The sequence below is a fragment of the Chanos chanos genome, chromosome 10 (assembly GCF_902362185.1).
Source record: "Chanos chanos chromosome 10, fChaCha1.1, whole genome shotgun sequence".
NCBI lineage: Eukaryota > Metazoa > Chordata > Actinopteri > Gonorynchiformes > Chanidae > Chanos > Chanos chanos.
Genome location: NC_044504.1, coordinates 37,118,311 through 37,135,297, shown reverse-complemented (window position 1 = coordinate 37,135,297; position 16,987 = coordinate 37,118,311). Strand labels below are relative to the sequence as shown.

The 16,987-nt window shown below is 46.9% G+C and overlaps 2 protein-coding genes across 3 annotated transcripts; one reads left to right on the top strand and one right to left on the bottom strand.

Moving 5' to 3' along the window:
• Nucleotides 1-963: 963 nt before the first annotated feature.
• On the bottom strand, nt 964-2,095 carry ybey (ybeY metalloendoribonuclease). 2 transcript variants are annotated; one of them, XM_030786298.1, is made up of 4 exons: nt 1,869-2,095; nt 1,627-1,758; nt 1,440-1,508; nt 964-1,262 (listed from the first exon to the last, which is right to left on the bottom strand). In XM_030786298.1, the coding sequence occupies exons 1-4, from the start codon at nt 2,076-2,078 to the stop codon at nt 1,167-1,169; spliced, it is 507 nt and encodes a 168-aa protein (XP_030642158.1). In that variant the 5' UTR covers nt 2,079-2,095; the 3' UTR covers nt 964-1,166. The 2 variants fall into 2 exon arrangements, with proteins under 2 accessions (XP_030642158.1, XP_030642159.1); XM_030786299.1 differs by lacking the exon at nt 1,627-1,758.
• Nucleotides 2,096-3,066: 971 nt separating this feature from the next.
• mcm3ap (minichromosome maintenance complex component 3 associated protein) lies at nt 3,067-16,751 on the top strand. The gene is made up of 29 exons (XM_030787632.1): nt 3,067-3,095; nt 3,504-5,186; nt 5,332-5,555; nt 5,707-5,788; nt 6,142-6,292; nt 6,499-6,701; nt 6,920-7,059; nt 7,364-7,561; nt 7,665-7,933; nt 8,444-8,606; nt 8,870-9,030; nt 9,427-9,647; nt 9,854-10,059; nt 10,289-10,389; nt 10,718-10,849; nt 11,155-11,268; nt 11,424-11,576; nt 11,691-11,888; nt 12,027-12,095; nt 12,201-12,335; nt 12,431-12,584; nt 12,802-13,072; nt 13,345-13,442; nt 13,800-14,190; nt 14,464-14,739; nt 15,069-15,201; nt 15,313-15,498; nt 15,848-15,995; nt 16,191-16,751. The coding sequence occupies exons 2-29, from the start codon at nt 3,713-3,715 to the stop codon at nt 16,365-16,367; spliced, it is 6,228 nt and encodes a 2,075-aa protein (XP_030643492.1). The 5' UTR covers nt 3,067-3,095; nt 3,504-3,712; the 3' UTR covers nt 16,368-16,751.
• Nucleotides 16,752-16,987: the final 236 nt, after the last annotated feature.

Below are 16,987 nucleotides of genomic sequence, written 5' to 3'. Positions count from 1 at the left end.
GCATCAAGAAGTTTACAGCCAGTGACTGACTGCGTCTCCTTCTTGAACCTGTGTCTCTCTCTCTCTCTCTCTCTCTCTCTCTCTCTCTCTCTGTCTCTCTCTCTCTCTCTCTCTCTCTCGCCTTTCCCCTTTGACTGTATGTAAATTTTTGTTTCAAATAATAATTTCCTTCTAACAAATAAAGATCTATTCTTGTATGTGTTTGAGTAAGGGATAAATATGTATATGGAGCCTAAATATCTTGTTTGATATTAAGCTGAAAATGAGGTGCAATATTCATTTTGCCAGTTGGCTTTTTTTTATGTATGTCCTATAGCGATGAAGGCACTGGGGGTGGGGCGGTTGTTCCAGTTCAGTTCCAAGGCTTTACTTAAAGACTCTGTTTTGCTGTTCAACTCATATTTTATAAAGAGAATCAAACAGGCTAATGATATTGTCGGGGCTCATTTTGTTACTGTGTCATATTACCACAGGCTCCTTCCTTAAAAGCGTCACTTGTTTTCCGTTTTTTTGGTTTTATTTTTCTGTTTTTCCCCTTTACAGAGCTTTACTTTGTGGATGTTTGCACAACCATTCTGTGTAGAATGCTGTCTCTCAGATGCTGAAGATTTGACATTTACCCCTGTGTAACTTTACCTCCCTGTGAAGTCAATTAACATAACTATTTATTTTAGGAACTTTCTCTTAAATGTTCCCCAGTCAAAGTTGCTTTACATATTCCACTTTTCAATCTGTTGTCTAAACATGGCCAGTAACTCCACCTTCAGACTTAATTCACAGTAATGTCATTTTCTGTTTCTGGGGTTTTTTTTGTTTTTTTTTCTTTCTCCTGCTTGCTCTGATCTGGTCATCTGATTGCATTAATGCAGACAATGGGTTTCATAACGAACTGTGTTAATGATGTTTCAAGAACAGTTTTCAAAAACGGTGGAACAAGCTTTCATTAATTCCATAGTACCCAGTATTTGCCTTCCTAAAGTGCATTTTAAAATAAAACCCGTTTGTGAAAAACGAAATGAATCGTGTGTTTATGTTTTGAATTAAAATATGTACAGTGTTCTGGTTTGTTTGTTGTGTGATTATATAATTGGTTCATCATTCACCCTGGGTCAGCAGTAAACTGCCTAGTCCAAAAAGTTGTCCATCTCTGAACTCTCAGATTTCTGTCACACGTCTCGTGTGCATTTCTTTGTGAGGGGCTCCAGATGACTGCCCGTTAGTCTGTTGAACTCGCTCAAGATGTAACTTTCCTTCCGTAGCATCTAACAACAAAATGGCGAAAGAAATCACATTGGTCTACATTTAAATCCAAAGCTTGAACAGATCATTTTCTTAGAATTGGAATATTTGCTTTGTTTGGGCGAATGTATTGTGGCAGTGTAATTTACATGTAAAACGTATAAAGATCTTTACAAGTTGCACTTCACAAAAGTCAATACCTCATTCCACTCTTCCGCCGTGTCATGTCTGTACCCAAGTAAGTGACAGATTCCATGCGCAGTGACAACCTGAGTGTCATCAAGGATTAGTTGTTAGGCACACTGACCTAATGAACGTTAAACGCTTTCGTAAAATAAACTGTCACGAAACATTTATATGCTTTAGAACTTGAGAAAAACACTTAACTGTTAATGTTCCATTGAAGTCCTGATCTGTCTGTTGACACTGTTGCATTATATATTCAACTCCTAAGAAGATATCACCTAAGTTAAAGTCATCTCTATGCATACTACAGGGAAGTTTTCCAGGTCTTAGGTCCTTAAAAAAAAGAAACACGTATATTACCAACTAAATTCAAATTTCTCAGACACGCAGAATGTTTTGAGATCTGTATATCAGTGCTGAATTTAACAACGTGCAGTGCTCACCTCGTAGAAAGGAAATGAGAGTACATCTGTTGGAACGTTTTTCTTCCTGTAAACGTTGTTGATACGTTGAATCCTAGCGTTGTCCACGCAGATTAAACCCAAATCGAACTTCTGAATACCCAAAATGTGCCTTAACGTCTCAACATCTTTGCGGAGCCTCGCGCGTCTAAGCGGCACTACATTCTGTAAGTTACGCAGGAGAACACCCATGATGAAACTGCGCTAAGTCGAAAACAGAACTACTGTACTACTGACATCTACCGAATGTCAGTAGAGGTAGATGTTCACGCTTCGTAGGGTCACTGTCTCGTGCACATCCACAACGCTATACGCTCTAATGAACGTCTCCTTATACAAACCAGAAACTCATCAGGTATTTGAAAGGCGTAACTATAAGGACGTAAACCACTGTTCAAAGTGCAAAAGAGATCAATTCCATACGTTAAAATGATCAAACCGGCATGTGGGACAGGCCGGACATCTTTCACTCAGCGGTATAAATGTATGAACTATCTTCTTCTCCGACGTCGAGATCCCTGACAAGCAACACGTACGAAAAAAAGGAGCATTACTACCACCTATGGTTCCGGAGATTATAACACATTGCTTTTTTTTTTTACATTTTTTCTTAGCCTGGTATTTTTAAAACAATCACTTGATACATAACGAATTAAATGAAGCAAGTCTGACCAATCACAAATTAAAAAAAAAAAAAAAGCTTGCCCTGAGTGACATGAGAATTTCCGCTGAAACGAATAATTTTCAATATAAAAGATTGAAAAAATGAAAGGGGCTTTAAGGAGCGATTGAAAGTGAATGGGGGGACGGAGGGGGGAGGGTTCAAAACAAAAGAATGAATGGTTTAATTTCACACTGTTAAATACAATCATGCCGTTTGATACATTCATGGAAATTGCAATTATTTTGGATTTCTTCTATTTATTTTCGATATATGCAAATTTACATTCATTTTGTATACAGATAGATTTAAAAAATACTTGGGTTAGCATTTGTTATCATGATTTTATTTTATTACATTTTCGCCAGGCTTCATTGTCGGCAGTATTTCCTCAGTCTTTTATTTTGGTATATCTTTGTTTTCGCGGCCGTCTTTCGAATGCGTCACTCGTTGCACAGTGCAAGCAGCTATGAAAACAACTGTTCAGTGAGAAACCTAGAGCTGCGAGTTTTTTTTAGCGAAGTAACAAACTAAGACGACATGGATCGGTAAGTGCAGACGTGTGTGAACTTAATTCTCCTTACTTCCCGCACCAACGGCAGTTAGGTTATTTGCAAAAGGTGTTGCCGCTTAGTAAATGACCTGCCACTCGTTTAGCATAGAATTCTCTAAGTGGCCTACTGGTAGCCAGCTAGCATGTAGGCTTCCCTGCTAGCTAACTTAGCTAATGTACCCTGGATGTGTGATCAAACACTACGTTATTCGATGTATGGTAATTCAGCCAAACAAGCTCGTTAACTTGACTGCCAGCCTTGTTGACTGCATATACGGCGATAATAATTACTCATTTTAGATACAAATATAGGCTCCGTGTGTCGCTACATTTATCTCTAGATTCTTTTATGAGATAACTCACTCTTCAGTAATAATTTTCTTCTGGTCTCATTTTTCAGCAGACGGACTGTTCAAGCGTCTTGCTTACTGTCTTCATCATGGATGGAAAACTTCGCGTAAGCAGCATTGTTTAGGTTTATCTGTATTCAGACATGCAAATAGACGTGTCCGCGTTCACCCCAGGAGAAAGTATTTTTCAGTATACATTTTTCACACGAGCCAACTCGTGTCCTTGAATTTCGTCGTTAGCATTTGATCCACCCTGTTGACGATGAATCCATCTCATATCTTTGGTACACCGCAAAGTGCGTTCCAGGCCCCTAATAGTAATAATCAGAGTACCGGCATCTTTCAGTCCTTCGGCCAACAGGACTCCAATACCCCTACGCAGAACGTTGGATTTGCGGCGACACCTACGTTCAGCCAGCCCTCTGCTTTTAGTCAGCCGTCTGGGTTTGGCCCGCCTTCAGGGCAGACTTCTGTGTTTGGACAAGCTTCGTCGTTTGGGCAGAAACCATCTTTTGGTCAGAGCGATGGCTTACCACAGGGATCTGGACAATCCTCCACTTTTCCCTCCATGACTCAAACTTCTGCCTTTGGAGCACCGGCGATGGAGTTGAGGGGTCCGCCATCTTTTGCCACCTCTCAGCCAACGTTTGGATCTGCACACGGATTTGCACCCAACGCTACATTCAGCCAGCCTACTGCTTTTAGGCAGCAAGCGACAGGTTTCGGCCTCTCTACCAGTACATCCCAGGGGCCATCCAGTTCCAGTGGGGCAGGTCAATCTTTTGGCTCGAACGTTTCGTCTTTCGCCCAGCAGCCGGCACCTTCCCAGCCCAGTGGTTTGTTTAGTACCGCGGTCAGTAGCCAGAGCTTTGGGACAACAACAAACTTCAAACCGGCGAACGAGGCTCTGTTTAAACCCATATTTAATGCCAGTCCGGAACCGACCAATCCCCAGCCTGCACCTGCTTCTGTGACTTTCAGTTCCACCAAGACGAGCGTCAGTGTCCGTAGGCCAAGGAATCAACCGTCTGTCCGTGAAGGCATCAGCGCAGTTATGGACTTTAGTTTTTCTCAGCCAGCTGCAGCTCCATCGATTTCAGCCTCTGGCGCCTGTCTGCAAAAAACCGAAACAACCTCTAACAGCAGCAGCAGTCTCCAGTTCACCTTCTCCCAGCCTGCGAATCCTTCCAGCAGCACTAGCACCGTTTCTAAACCATCCTCTGAACCAGTGACTCCCTTCTCCTTCAACTTCGCACCCAGTGCCTCCAAGTCTGGTTTTGCAAGCAAACCGGAAGCCTCGCAGATCCCAGCGGAGAGAGGTGCCGATCAGGAGAGCGCGGGCGCGGCGGGGTCTTTTGGGAGTCTGGGGAAAGGAATGAAACGTAAGGAGGAGTCGGCAGATCCGGCAGCCAGTCAAGCGAAAGCTGTGAAAGCAGAGAATACGCAGGGAGGAGGAGGAGGAGGAGGAGCGGAGGCTCCGAGACACCCGCCCAAACGCCCCCTTCTGAGGATGCATCCTGCCGCCGGCGGTGGAGTGTTCAGGAGTGTGCTGAGTGGCCTCATGAAATCAGCCGCCAACCAGACCAACAGGGAGCATGCAAAAGAGGCAGAGAGTCCACCAGACTGGAGCCAGCCTGAGAGACCAGATCCTCCAGTCCCAGTGTCTGATGTGGCTGGCACTGCTACCAGGGCCCCTGCTCCAGCAGTAGCTACTCTGGATAGCACAGAAAAATCCAGTGAGTTTGTTCGACTGCACATACTTCCCCCACGTTCTTATTGTAATTACTGTGGTCAGAATAGCAGCTGCTCGGTATGTTCAGTGCATGTGTTGTATGGAGGTTAAAGTCACCTTGTCTTGGTCTTTATCGACCTTCCTTGTAGCTCCTGAGGAAAAGTCTCCCATCAGACGTAGCCAGCGCACTGTGAGCACTGACAGTCTGGGCGGCCTCTCTCCGTCTGATTCCACCGCAGTCCAGTGCAAGAATATCCCAGCAGATCTCAACACGAAGGATATCATCACCGAACACTTTAGTAAATTTGGGAAAGTCTGCAAGGTGTTGTGCAGGCCCAAGAAGGATCTTGCCATCGTGCATTTCCAAGACCACGTGAGTGGAATTTCTTTACTGTTGTAATGCTCGTCCGCTCGTAGTCGAGGACCTCCGAGCCTTTCATTTGTTTAGGTTGTTGTGAAGTTTACAAGGACGTGTTGTGATGAAAAGATCAAGAAATACTCGTGTGTAACTTGCTCTGTTCCAGGCCTCTGCTTCCAAAGCCAAAAAGAGGGGGAAGAATTTTCACAGACATGAAATTCAAATATTTTGGCATAGAAAGAAACAGAGTGAGTGAATGTTTCAGTTTTTATGAACAGTTCTTTTTTTTTAATAAGTACATTCAGTGTTGAATGAGCATGCCACTTCGGGGAGGATATTGATGTTGATGTTGCATTATCAGTGGTACCTGTCCGGCGATACCCCGTACTGTAATGTTTTAATGAGGCATTATCAGTGGTACCTGTCCAGCGATACCCCGTGCTGTAATGTTTTAATGAGGCATTATCAGTGGTACCTATCCAGCGATACCCCGTACTGTAATGTTTTAATGAGGCATTATCAGTGGTACCTGTCCGGCGATTAGCAGTGGTACCTGTCCAGTGATACGAAAGCCCTGGTTCATCCTCGTTTGTCTTCTCAGGCCCTGGAGATAAAGCTGCGAGACGTCCCGAGGGGAACGCCAGAGTGAGCGAGACGTCGGACGCCCGGCCGGGACCCCTCATGTCCTCTCCTCTACGGAACCCACCGTCCAGGTCTTCGGCCGTGAGCAGCACCGTCTCCCTCAGCAAAGGGTAAGTGTGACTGCACTCCTCAGTGGTTCACTCAGAAACTTATGACACATGTCAGTGTTGGTTGGTTTGGTTTTTTTTCTTTAATTAAAGTGAATTCAGGATGAGTCATCAAAATGTGTGATTCCATGTCATGTGAAAGCCTTAGTTGTGTTTATCACCGCTTAATATGTAATTCGGGATTTTTTGTGTGTGTGTGTGTGTGACAGCTCTCCAATCAAAAAACCTACCATAGCCAAAACGCTGCAGTTTGATAGTGACCCGCAGCAGCATTCGGGTGCTGAGGGTCAGAGTTCAGACCGCCCGGTGACCAGCCTGCCCTCCTCCCTCCTCCCTCTGATTGGTCAGGTGGCTGAGACGTCAGAGGAGAAGTATCGCCTCCTCGAGATGAGAGATAAGATCTTACGGCAAGGTACGGCTGTCCAGAGCCTTCAGCTCAGAAAGTCACTGCTTAGAACTGTACCACTGTAGGCCTAAAACGCCAAGGGCAGTCACCTGTGCATGGCATCTGTCAATCATAATGAACAGTCGTAATTAATGTGTGTATGATCTATCAGTAAAAATGGGCTTTAGGATGTGAAGGCTTTGTACGAGGAGAAACTGAGGACATGTCTCAAACCCCACCCACAGGTCGGCCAAAAAGGACAGACCTGGACTTGTCCAAAGTGTTTGTGGGGACATGTCCTGATATGTGTCCAGAGAAAGAACGGTACATGAGGGAGACACGTAACCAGCTCAGCACCTTCGAGCTCGTCCCAGACACAGAGAAGGTTGGTTCCTCCCTGGCCTCTTTACCATACAGTATGTGGATACAACAGGATACAATCCTGGTCCTCCAGAATTATCAGTGAAGTTGTCATCTCTCAGTGTTTCTGTTCTTTTGAAAAAATGAGTCTGGACACCTGATGACTTTTGAAGTGTTTTGATGGCTATACAGTGTCCTCTCTGAATTGCTTGCTCACATCAAGACTTTCACAACCGTACATTTGTCTTATGCATGTAGAAATGGGGGGGGAGGGGTTTGATCTAAACTTGGGAACCTTATTACTTTTGTTTTGTTTGTTTGTTTTTTAGGTGGACCACTGTGCTGCCATTAAAGAATACAGCAGATCATCAGCTGACCAGGAAGAGCCCCTCCCTCATGAGCTCAGACCACTTCCTGTGTTGAGTATGACCATGGACTACCTGGTCACCCAGATCATGGACCAAGGAGAGGGAAACTACCGTGACTGGTACGACTTTGTCTGGAACAGAACCAGAGGCATTCGCAAGGTCAGCACTCTCTGCTTATTTTAATCTGTATGTGTGTCCGGTCCAGAGCTGCACCCTTCCACCCAAACGCTTTTTGACGTTTTTTTAATTCGTGACCCCTCAGGATATTACCCAGCAGCACTTGTGTGACCCGGTGACCGTGTCGCTGATCGAGAAATGCATGCGCTTCCACATCCACTGCGCCCACCACCTGTGCCAAGAGCCGATGATGTCGTTCGACGCCAAGATCAACAACGAGAACATGACCAAATGCCTCCAGAGCCTGAAGGAGATGTACCAGGACCTGGCCACCAGGGGGGTGTACTGCTCCCACGAGGCAGAGTTTCGCCAGTACAGCGTGCTGCTCAAACTGAACGACGGGGATATTCTGCGGTGAGTCGCTGAATTAGTATGCGCCCCGGAATAATGACTCTGTCATAGAGTTGAATGGAAAGGTACTGCAGTTCGTTTGTGACGCGTTGGCATCATGCACAGACGATAACGCTGAAAACAGAGTGACACAGGCGAACGCCATTCACGTCGGTCACTTAAGTGTCTCTTTTGAAAGCTGACGAGGAGAATGCAAAGCCTGCCACGCCCTCTGGTCTTTAAAAGTCGGACACCTTCGTGTCTGTCCCGACCGCAAACGTTTAGAGCACTCGTTTTTTAGGATGAAAGTAGTTGTGATGTCGCCTCCTCTTTCATACGTGGCTTTTTCCTCGTGGATGTAATTCAGTTTTTGTTTTATTATTTGTTTGTTGTGAGTATTTTGTGAAATGATGATGAGACACGCGAAAATGGCACAGGCCCTCGCTTACGGGCTTTTGTGCTATGTTAAGGAATCTAGTCAGCGTGTTGGGTTTGTGAACAGTTACCGAACGCGGGGTTTGTCTTTTCACCTAGTGAGGTGCAGCAGTTTCGCGAAGAGGTGCGGAACTCTCCGGAAGTGAAGTTCGCCGTTCAGGCCTTTGCCGCTCTCAACAGCAACAACTTTGTCAGGTTCTTCAAACTGGTCAACTCTGCCTCTTATCTGGCCAGCTGTATCCTCCACAGATACTTCAATCAGGTAAAACACGCTTGTCTTTTACAGTGGCAACATCCCTAACTCTGAAACACACCAGTCCCTGACCTTTTAGCTCACCGCGTGGTCCAAGAATATCAGACCTCTGATTTCTCCTCAGTTATCTCATTTTCTCTTTTAATTTCTGTTCTTTGTCATATGTGTTTGTGCGTGCGTGTGTGCGTGCGTGTGTGGACGTGTGTGTGTGTGGACGCGTGTGTGTGCGTGTACGTGCGTGTGTGTGGATGTGCGCATGTGTGTGTATCCAGGTGAGACGTGAGGCGCTGAGGGCCCTGAACATAGCATACACCGTGGGTTCCCAGAGGTCCACTGCCTTCCCTATCGAGGACGTGGTCAGGATGCTAATGTTCCGGAACGCCAGCGAGGCCTCCGACTTCGTCCAGCAGTACGGTCTCAACGTCACCGATGGGTCAGTCAGTCTGCGCTCTCTTCATCTGGGAAAGAACGATATCAGTCTCCTCTCTTTTCATCTTCATCTGGGAAAACTTGCGTATTAATGTCCGACAAATGCGTCTCAGTTAATGGAATTCAGTATGAAGTATATTTAACAACATTCACAAGGACCGTGTTAAATTTAATTTTGAAATCCACTATGTCATGTCTTCCCTATAGCGTTAGGAATATGTCTCTGTTTATAAAGTAATATAGTCTAAGTCTGGTCTAATTAACTGGTCTAAGACTGACTTAGTCACCTTAGACCAGTATATCCATTAAAAGGCCCTAATGCAGAGCTGTCCGGTTTTGACCAGTTTGTCGAAGTGTGTCACTGACTCACGGCATATGTTGGCCTGTCTGATTGGTCTAGCATGGTGGAGCTGAGCAGAACAGCCTATCAGGAGCCAGAGCTTTCCATGCCTGAGAGGAAGTCTGTTACCATAGAGAAGAAACGGACTGTGCTGATTGGAGAGGTGGTGAACGGAGGGCCGCTGCCCAATCCGCCACACCACACCCCTGTCTGTAGCTTTGACTCTCAGCACAGGTACAGAGGAGAAGAGATTTCTCTGGAGCCTCCCTCTGCTCTGAAGGGTAAGTGAAGGTCACGGGCAGCGGACAGCAGCGGGGTTACCGCCAAGGGCGGAGTCCCCTGTCCTTGGGTTGACCTTGTGAAGTAAAAGAGCACCAGGCTGAAAAGACTTTGTGTTCGTTTTACCGTTGGGAATGATCTCTGTTTACTTGCTCCTGCTTATTTGGCTTTTTGGGTTGTTTTTTGTTTGTTTGTTTGTTTTTCGCAGCTCAAACCTTTGCACAGAGGCAGGAGGGGAAGACCACTGCTGAAGCGCTTGCCACAGTGCAGCCTGTGAACGCTGCAGACGCAGAGGGAGCCGTGGCGATGGGTCACTCGGCGACGACATCCCTGCCCCCAGACGCAGTGCTCCCATTCCAGCCCGCCAAACTCCCGACCCCCCCTCCCAAACCCGAGCCCGTCTACTCAGACGAGGTGAGACTCGGGCAGGACGGACCAGCGTTCAAACCCTTCTTCTTTTCTTCCCTGTGAAGGACACTGTCACAACTGTCACATGCACTCTAAACTGTTTTACTCAAATCTGTTCTTCTTTGACAGTGTTGTCACTTCAGTAAAAAAAATCCTTTATCTCCTTTGTCCTCTGCTCAGCCTTTGGTTGAATATTTGCTGCCTTCCAGTGACTGTGGCACTTTCTCTTTTGCAGGATATAATGGCAGAGGTGGACTCGGTCGTGGACGAGGTGATTCTACCCGAGATTAAGGAGGTGGCCACCGCTGGAGCAGAATATGTCTCCACCGCGCTCAGGTAAGACCAGCTACTGATACACCGCCGCGCTGTTAGGGCCTGTCAGTCACAGTGAAAGCATGTGTCTATGAAGAGCACAGAGCGAGAAAGCCATAATGAAAACGGCCAGTCGTGCACTCGTTGTTCGTGAAACTTAACCTGCTCCAAAATAGTGGAACCACTGAAAATGTATTGTTGTTAAAAACAAAAATAATTATGCTTTTCTCTCAGTTTAGTTTCGGTTTCTGAAGTATTACCACATGATTACTGTGCCTGTAGTTTAATACCCCGTCATATGGCACAAGTGTGTGTGTGTTGGCACTTTTCTGAAGATGTTCTCTGGTTGCAGTGAGAGCGGCAGCCAGCTGGAGGCGATAGTGAGTGAAGTTCTGGGTCAGATGCTGAGAGAGGTGTCCACAGCAGAGATCGAAGCTGAGAAGAACAGAATTGCTGAGGAGAAACGCAAGATGGAAGAAGCCAGGTACTGTATTGGTCATTTTAACTCAGTCCTCTCTCTTCAGCGTGTCATGGGTGATTAGGCTGCTGGGATTTGTAGTTGGTTATTTCAGCTCATATCATTAGAAATGTCCTGGTATTCAACAAGTTTCTGGGGAAATAATATCATTGCCAAGTTTATTTTTTGTTTACGTGTGGTGCACTCAATAAACGTGAATTCTCTAAGCTCCAAGACAACAGTCTAAGTTGAAAACTTTGGTTTCACGCGGCCAGTTGAGATGGTGGAGTCTGTATTCAGAGTCTGTATTGCTTTACCGTGTTTTATTTCAGACGTAAACAGGAGCGTGAGGCCTTCCTGAACCGCTTCAGTGAAGATCTCTGTTCTGAGATCAGTGAAGAAGTTCTCCTAGAGAGCATCAAGGAGACAGCCGGCGCTGAGATACAGTACGTCACAGCTGTCTTTCCAGCAGCGCCTGGTGCTTAAAGCCGCTGCTGCCTTTGGTCAGAACAGCAAATGATGAATGAAGACTCCATGAGGCTGTTGTGTTTGGTGACTGTGTTAAGCAGCTGTGTTAATCTGTCGTGTTATGCTTGATCAGGCAGGCACTGGAGGAGAAGGCAGCGTGTATTGCGCGTTGTTCTGAGGAGGAGTGTGACAGTCTGATTGAGGAGGCTCTAAGCATGGAGATTACTCAGATAGCCCAGGAGGTCCTGGATGTGGAATTACGACGCATCCGACGCTTCCTGAAGAGGTGCAGCAGTGTGCTTGTCTTTTTTTTCCCCCCATATGTACTATTGTATGCGTGTGTGTGATGCGCCGCTCAGACTTAACTCTGTATGTGCGTGTGCGTGTGCGTGTCTTCTAGGTGGCGTGACGTGGTAGCAGTGCGCAGACAGCTGAAGAGGCAGATGCGTGGTTTTCCGGCTGCTCCGTGCTGTGTTGACCCGCGGTTCAAAGTCAAAGCCTTTGCCCCCAGTGCTCCTACCTGCCCCTCTCTGGAACTCCTGGCAAAAGGACTGGTCCATCTGGGAAACGCTGGCCTCATGACCGTGTCCTGTACGAGGTAATAAACCTCTCCACACACCCGCCCCTCCCCTCCCCAGTCTCAGTGTTCCTATCTGTATGTGTTGAGTGTCTGTAATGACTAAGAACACGGCTCAGGTCCAAACTGATTCTGTCTCTGACTCTCTGCGTAACCTAGGTTACTGAAAATGAGACAGGAGGCTGTCCACCAGATGAAAGTGCACTTCTTCTACAGTAAACTGCTGAGGTGAGACTTTGAAATGAGTGCGATGTAACAGAACTAAATAATTCCGTTTAAAAAAAAACCAAAAACTTTTATTTGTGGTTCACGGTCATTCTGCGTGTTCCTCAGCGAGCGTGTGTGGTCGCCCCTTGACCTCCCGTCCCTCGTGGCAGAGAGTTTTCCCTGTCCTCCAGAGAGAATCTTCTGGAAAGCTGCCCTGCTTTTACCCAGCAATCAAGAGAGCGATACAAGTATTGTCAACAGGTAAAGCGTTTCTGGATGATGTTTCACCCGTTGAGTCTCTCAGTACGCCGGCGTGACAGTTACAGAGAGCGACTCTGGCTTCTTTTGTCTGGCAGGGTTTTGACGGCCTGGTTGGAGGCTAAGTTGGGTGGAGAGGAAAGGATGGAAGACGGCGAGAAAGACCCGGAGGGGAAATTACAAACCTTGTCCATGAGTAACGGCCTGAGAGACGTTGGAAACAGGACTCACAAAGTTCACGTCTGCGTAAAGGTGACCTTGAACGCTCGAACGTTCTCCCTGAAAGCCGTTCAACCAGAAAGTTCTAGAGTTCACGTTTCGGAGTCGCCTTCCCGTTTGTGATCCCAAATGATTTTTGACTGATGTTTTGGCTTGCAGTTGGGTCTTATTCGTTTAGATATTCAGATAGGAAATGACCTGGGTGGTATTATTGAAAAGAAACATTTCTGAACCACACACCTGTGTCCAGGTGGCCCACGGTCCGCTCAGTGAGGAGCAGCAGTGCCAGCTGGAGGAGCAGAAGGAGTTGCTGGGCACCAGCGCCCTGGTGATAATGCTGCCCGCTCTGTTCAGCGCGGGCCAGGGATGCCAGGGTCAGGAAGAGGACGTGCCCCTGCTGTCTGCCCTCCTCCAGCTTAAACAGGTCCAGCAGGCCAGTGGCTTCCACTGCCCGCTGCCCCTGGCCGTCATCGTGCCCGTCCAGTCTGAGGGCACAGCCAGCGATCAGACGCTGGAGGAAGGTATATGAAAGTATACATATGACAGAGAGCAGAATGGCTCAATATATAATATATAATAAGATATGTTAATATACAGTAACTTAATGTATAATTGGCACATCTTGTGAGTGTGTGAGATTGTGTGAGTGTGTGAGATTGTGTGTGTGTGTGTATGAGCATGCATGTGTGTGCGCATGAGAGATCATTTTGTGTTATTTATTATAGTGGTTAAATGGATCTGGTGATGTCGTGAAAGACGTGATTGTAACGAGTCGTCTTCTCACCTGTGGTAGGTCTGAGGTTGAAGATGCTGGTTGAGGACGGACTTATCTCCGAATACACCTTCATACGGATCCCTGAAACCACCAATGACATGCAAGGATCTGAGCAGGTCTGTTTTGCCCCTCCCACCTCCTTCACTAAGCCTTTTCTCTTTCCTTTCCACGGAAAATGCCTGCATCAATCAAAACGTTCACCTAGAGGGGTGTTTCAGAGGAGAACTCAGTATTGCAGACTTTAAGATACCATTACAGTAACAAGATTTTAAGTTACAATTTCAGACAATACCAGACAAATAACCAAAGATAGATAAGAGATAAGATTGTGAAAACATGAACTCGAATCACATGCTTTTCACACACAATTGTTATGTTCTCAGCCACAAAGCATCTTCACTGATCACAGGTCAGTCTAATAAGGTGTTCGGTGCGTTTTTTTTCTTATCCTCTCCCCCTTGGTCCTGTCCCAGGTCAGTGATGCAGTGCGGTGGCTGGTTTCCCGCTGTCCTGCTCCCTCTGTCCTGACCTCTCAGACGCTGGTCCAGTTTGTGGAGTCCGGCCTGTGTCAGGAGTTCAGTTCCAGACTGTACCACGACAAGCAGAACCGGGCCGGCGCCAGGCTGCCGAGCCAAGATCCCGCGCCCATTATAGAGCTCTATAACAGCGTCCTGAGTTTTCTGGCCAACCTAGTGTCTTCCGAACATCTCTCTGGCCTCTCCTGGCCCCCCTCTGAGTTCTCCGTGTCTGAGACCAGAGACCTGGTGCCTCATCTGGAGTGGAACTCCCCCCAGCACCTGGCCTGGCTGAGGAGAACTGTCCTCAGCCTACAGCTCCCTGTCTGGGACCTCCCTCCGGTCCATGGTAGGTGTCTCCCATTTGCATCTGATGTCTTTGTCACTATGTATCAGTTTGCTCCCTGCCCGTCTAGACATGAATGATTGTAGGAAATATGAATCTGACTAGTGTTTCCCTGTTTGTGCGTCAGAGGAGTGAATATTGTTCCTGTCCTTTTTGCCTCGGAGTGCACGAACCATGACAGCCAAGGTTTCTTTTGAAAGTAGAGAGGTTTTGCGTAGAGTCCTACACATGTACTGATGGTTTCTCGGGTTCCTCTTCTCTCTTTTTATCCAAAAGCTGCCTGGAGCTTTTTGCGTGCCTCCATATTTCAGTATGTCTCCCAGATCCCCACGTCACCCCGGACCCAACCCCTCCTCATGTCACGCCTGGAGAACCTTCTGGAGAGGGTGCGCTCCCGTTGCGTGCCTCTAGGAAGCGAGGATGATGATGATGATGATGATGATGAAAAAGAAGGACCCACTTTTTTCCAGATCCCCTGGGACGACATTGTGGTTCTCTGCGTCGATCATCGGCTGAGGGACTGGAAGCTTCCAGAATATCCTATGGCAGATGGTAAGGGATATGGCAAAATGTGGCAGGATTGTCCAAAAGAAAAAACAAACCCACACACACAATAGCGGTGTGATGCCAAATGTTGAATTGCCCTCTTACTATGGAGACTCAGCAGGGGAAGAAGCCATTTTGTTTCATTCACAGCTAAGTGTGTACCGATCTAACATGATGCCTCTGTGTGTGTGTGTGTGTGCGCGCGTGTGTGCGTGCGCGTGTGTGTGTGCGTGTGTGTGCGCATGTGTGTGTGTCTGTGTGTGTGTGTCTGTGTCTGTGTGTGTCTGTGTGCGTGTGTGTGTGCGCGCGTGTGTGTGTGTGTGTCCGTACTCTAGATGCTCTCACTGATGACGGTGAGATTCTGGTATACTTCCACAAAGACAGTCTGAAGAGGTTCCAGCCCCCAGTCAGCTGGATAGAGGCTGTGAAACGCACGCACCAGGAGAAACGGGAGGAGAAGGCGCAGGGGTGAGTATCCAAAGCTCCGGTTAAAGGACATCTCATCAAGACAGAACCACACTGCTAGATTCAGACCTAAAAGAAAAACCAAAAACCTGGAACTTGTCTCCCGCGACGCAGAGACACGCCGAGGCAGACGCCCGTGCTGGCGCGGCGTTTTCCCAGACAGAGGCTGTTCCAGAGCCTGATGAGGACAGAGGAGGAGTCTGCCTCTGTGCTGGACATCACCCACACCCCCTCCCCCCAGGAGCTCCTCCCACACCGTGTGCTCTCTGGCATCCAGCAGGAGAAGGCTGAAAGCAAGAGGTCTGTTTGACGGGGTTTTTTTCTTTCCTTCCTTGCACATCATCGAAATTCCATGCTCAGTTGCTGGTGCACTCCCGGGAATCTGTCCATGAGTGCCTCCATTTTTCTAACCCTCCACTCTGTTCCGTGTCACTTGGTGTGCTGTGACTAATGTACATCTAAAAGGTTTGATGTTTCTAGAACATCAAAGAACTTTTGGGTCCTAATTTTGATTAAGACGTCAGACCTGTTTCATTTACCCATCACCCTGTCTGATCGTGGGGGTCTGTGAAGACCCCGTGGGTTCCCACTCTGGCACTGCCGTGGTGAAAAACCATCTCACAGTCTGTCGTCACTGCTGTGTCTTCAGGTTCGAGGAGCAGCTGCAGCGCTGGTTGGATGTCGACCCCCTGACCTCCCTCTCCATGCCTCTCTTCCTCCCCTCCACTCTCCTCTCCGTGCCTGAGATTCTCACAACGTCTCAGAGGAGCCCTGCGGCGTCCGCCTCCCTCAGACAGGTAACGGCACCGAGGAGTCACCAAACAGTGCGTCTCCCAGAGCGTTCACCTCATCACGCCTCATTAGACAAGTTATCACTCAGGGTGGGAGATGGAGAAAGCCACAGAAGTTTATGTAAGAGTGTTTTAATGTTTCTCTAGCTGTGTTGATATTTTTTCGTAACGCAAAGTCTTTCTCTTCTCTGTTTTATCCAGGAAGTCCGTAACGACGAGCTCGTCGAAAGCGCGAGCAGTAGTTTGCTGTTGAGAGGAGCACCTGTGTCCATTGCGAAACGTCTGAAGGACCTTGATAGGCTGATCTCAGCCAATCGAGAGGAGGAGCTGGCATGCTGCCTTAAACTCAGCAGCCTATTGGACATCGTTGAAGACTGAGGGACGGTCCAATTTAGCAGTGACTCAAATGTCTCTCCTCTTCTCTCAAGGGGGGGATTTTGATTTGGTCTTGATCAAAAAGATTTAGGCTTGAATGACTGTGTGTGCGTGTGTGCGCGTGCGTGCGTGCGTTTAATTTTGCATTCACTGCTTTTGCGAAAAGATGTGACTTTTTGTAAGTTTGTTTCCTATGATAGCTTTGTTGAAAGGATCTTGTCTGATCACACATGACAGAGTAAAGTTTTTACAAAAACTCAGTATATCATGATATTCCAAACTGGTCACATCTTTTGAACAAAATGGGATGTTTATTGCTTTCGTTTGAATGAAATGTATTGTTTTGAACATCTGCATGAAATGACGACCTGTATTTATTACATGGCCTTTTTGAAAAAGAAATAAAGTTGATTTTAAATATCTTAATGTTTATATTTGTGACAAAATAAAACGTTTTGTATGAAAGTTAATTTTCGTAACTTTATTTGGGCACTGTTCGTGTTATTGTGTAGTGTTTTTACGGGTTTCTAGTTGACATGTAGGCAAAAGAGTAATGCCTGATGCATCATTTAAATACCACGCCCCTTTCGCCACCCATCTGAGTTGTGATTGGTTGCTGACTT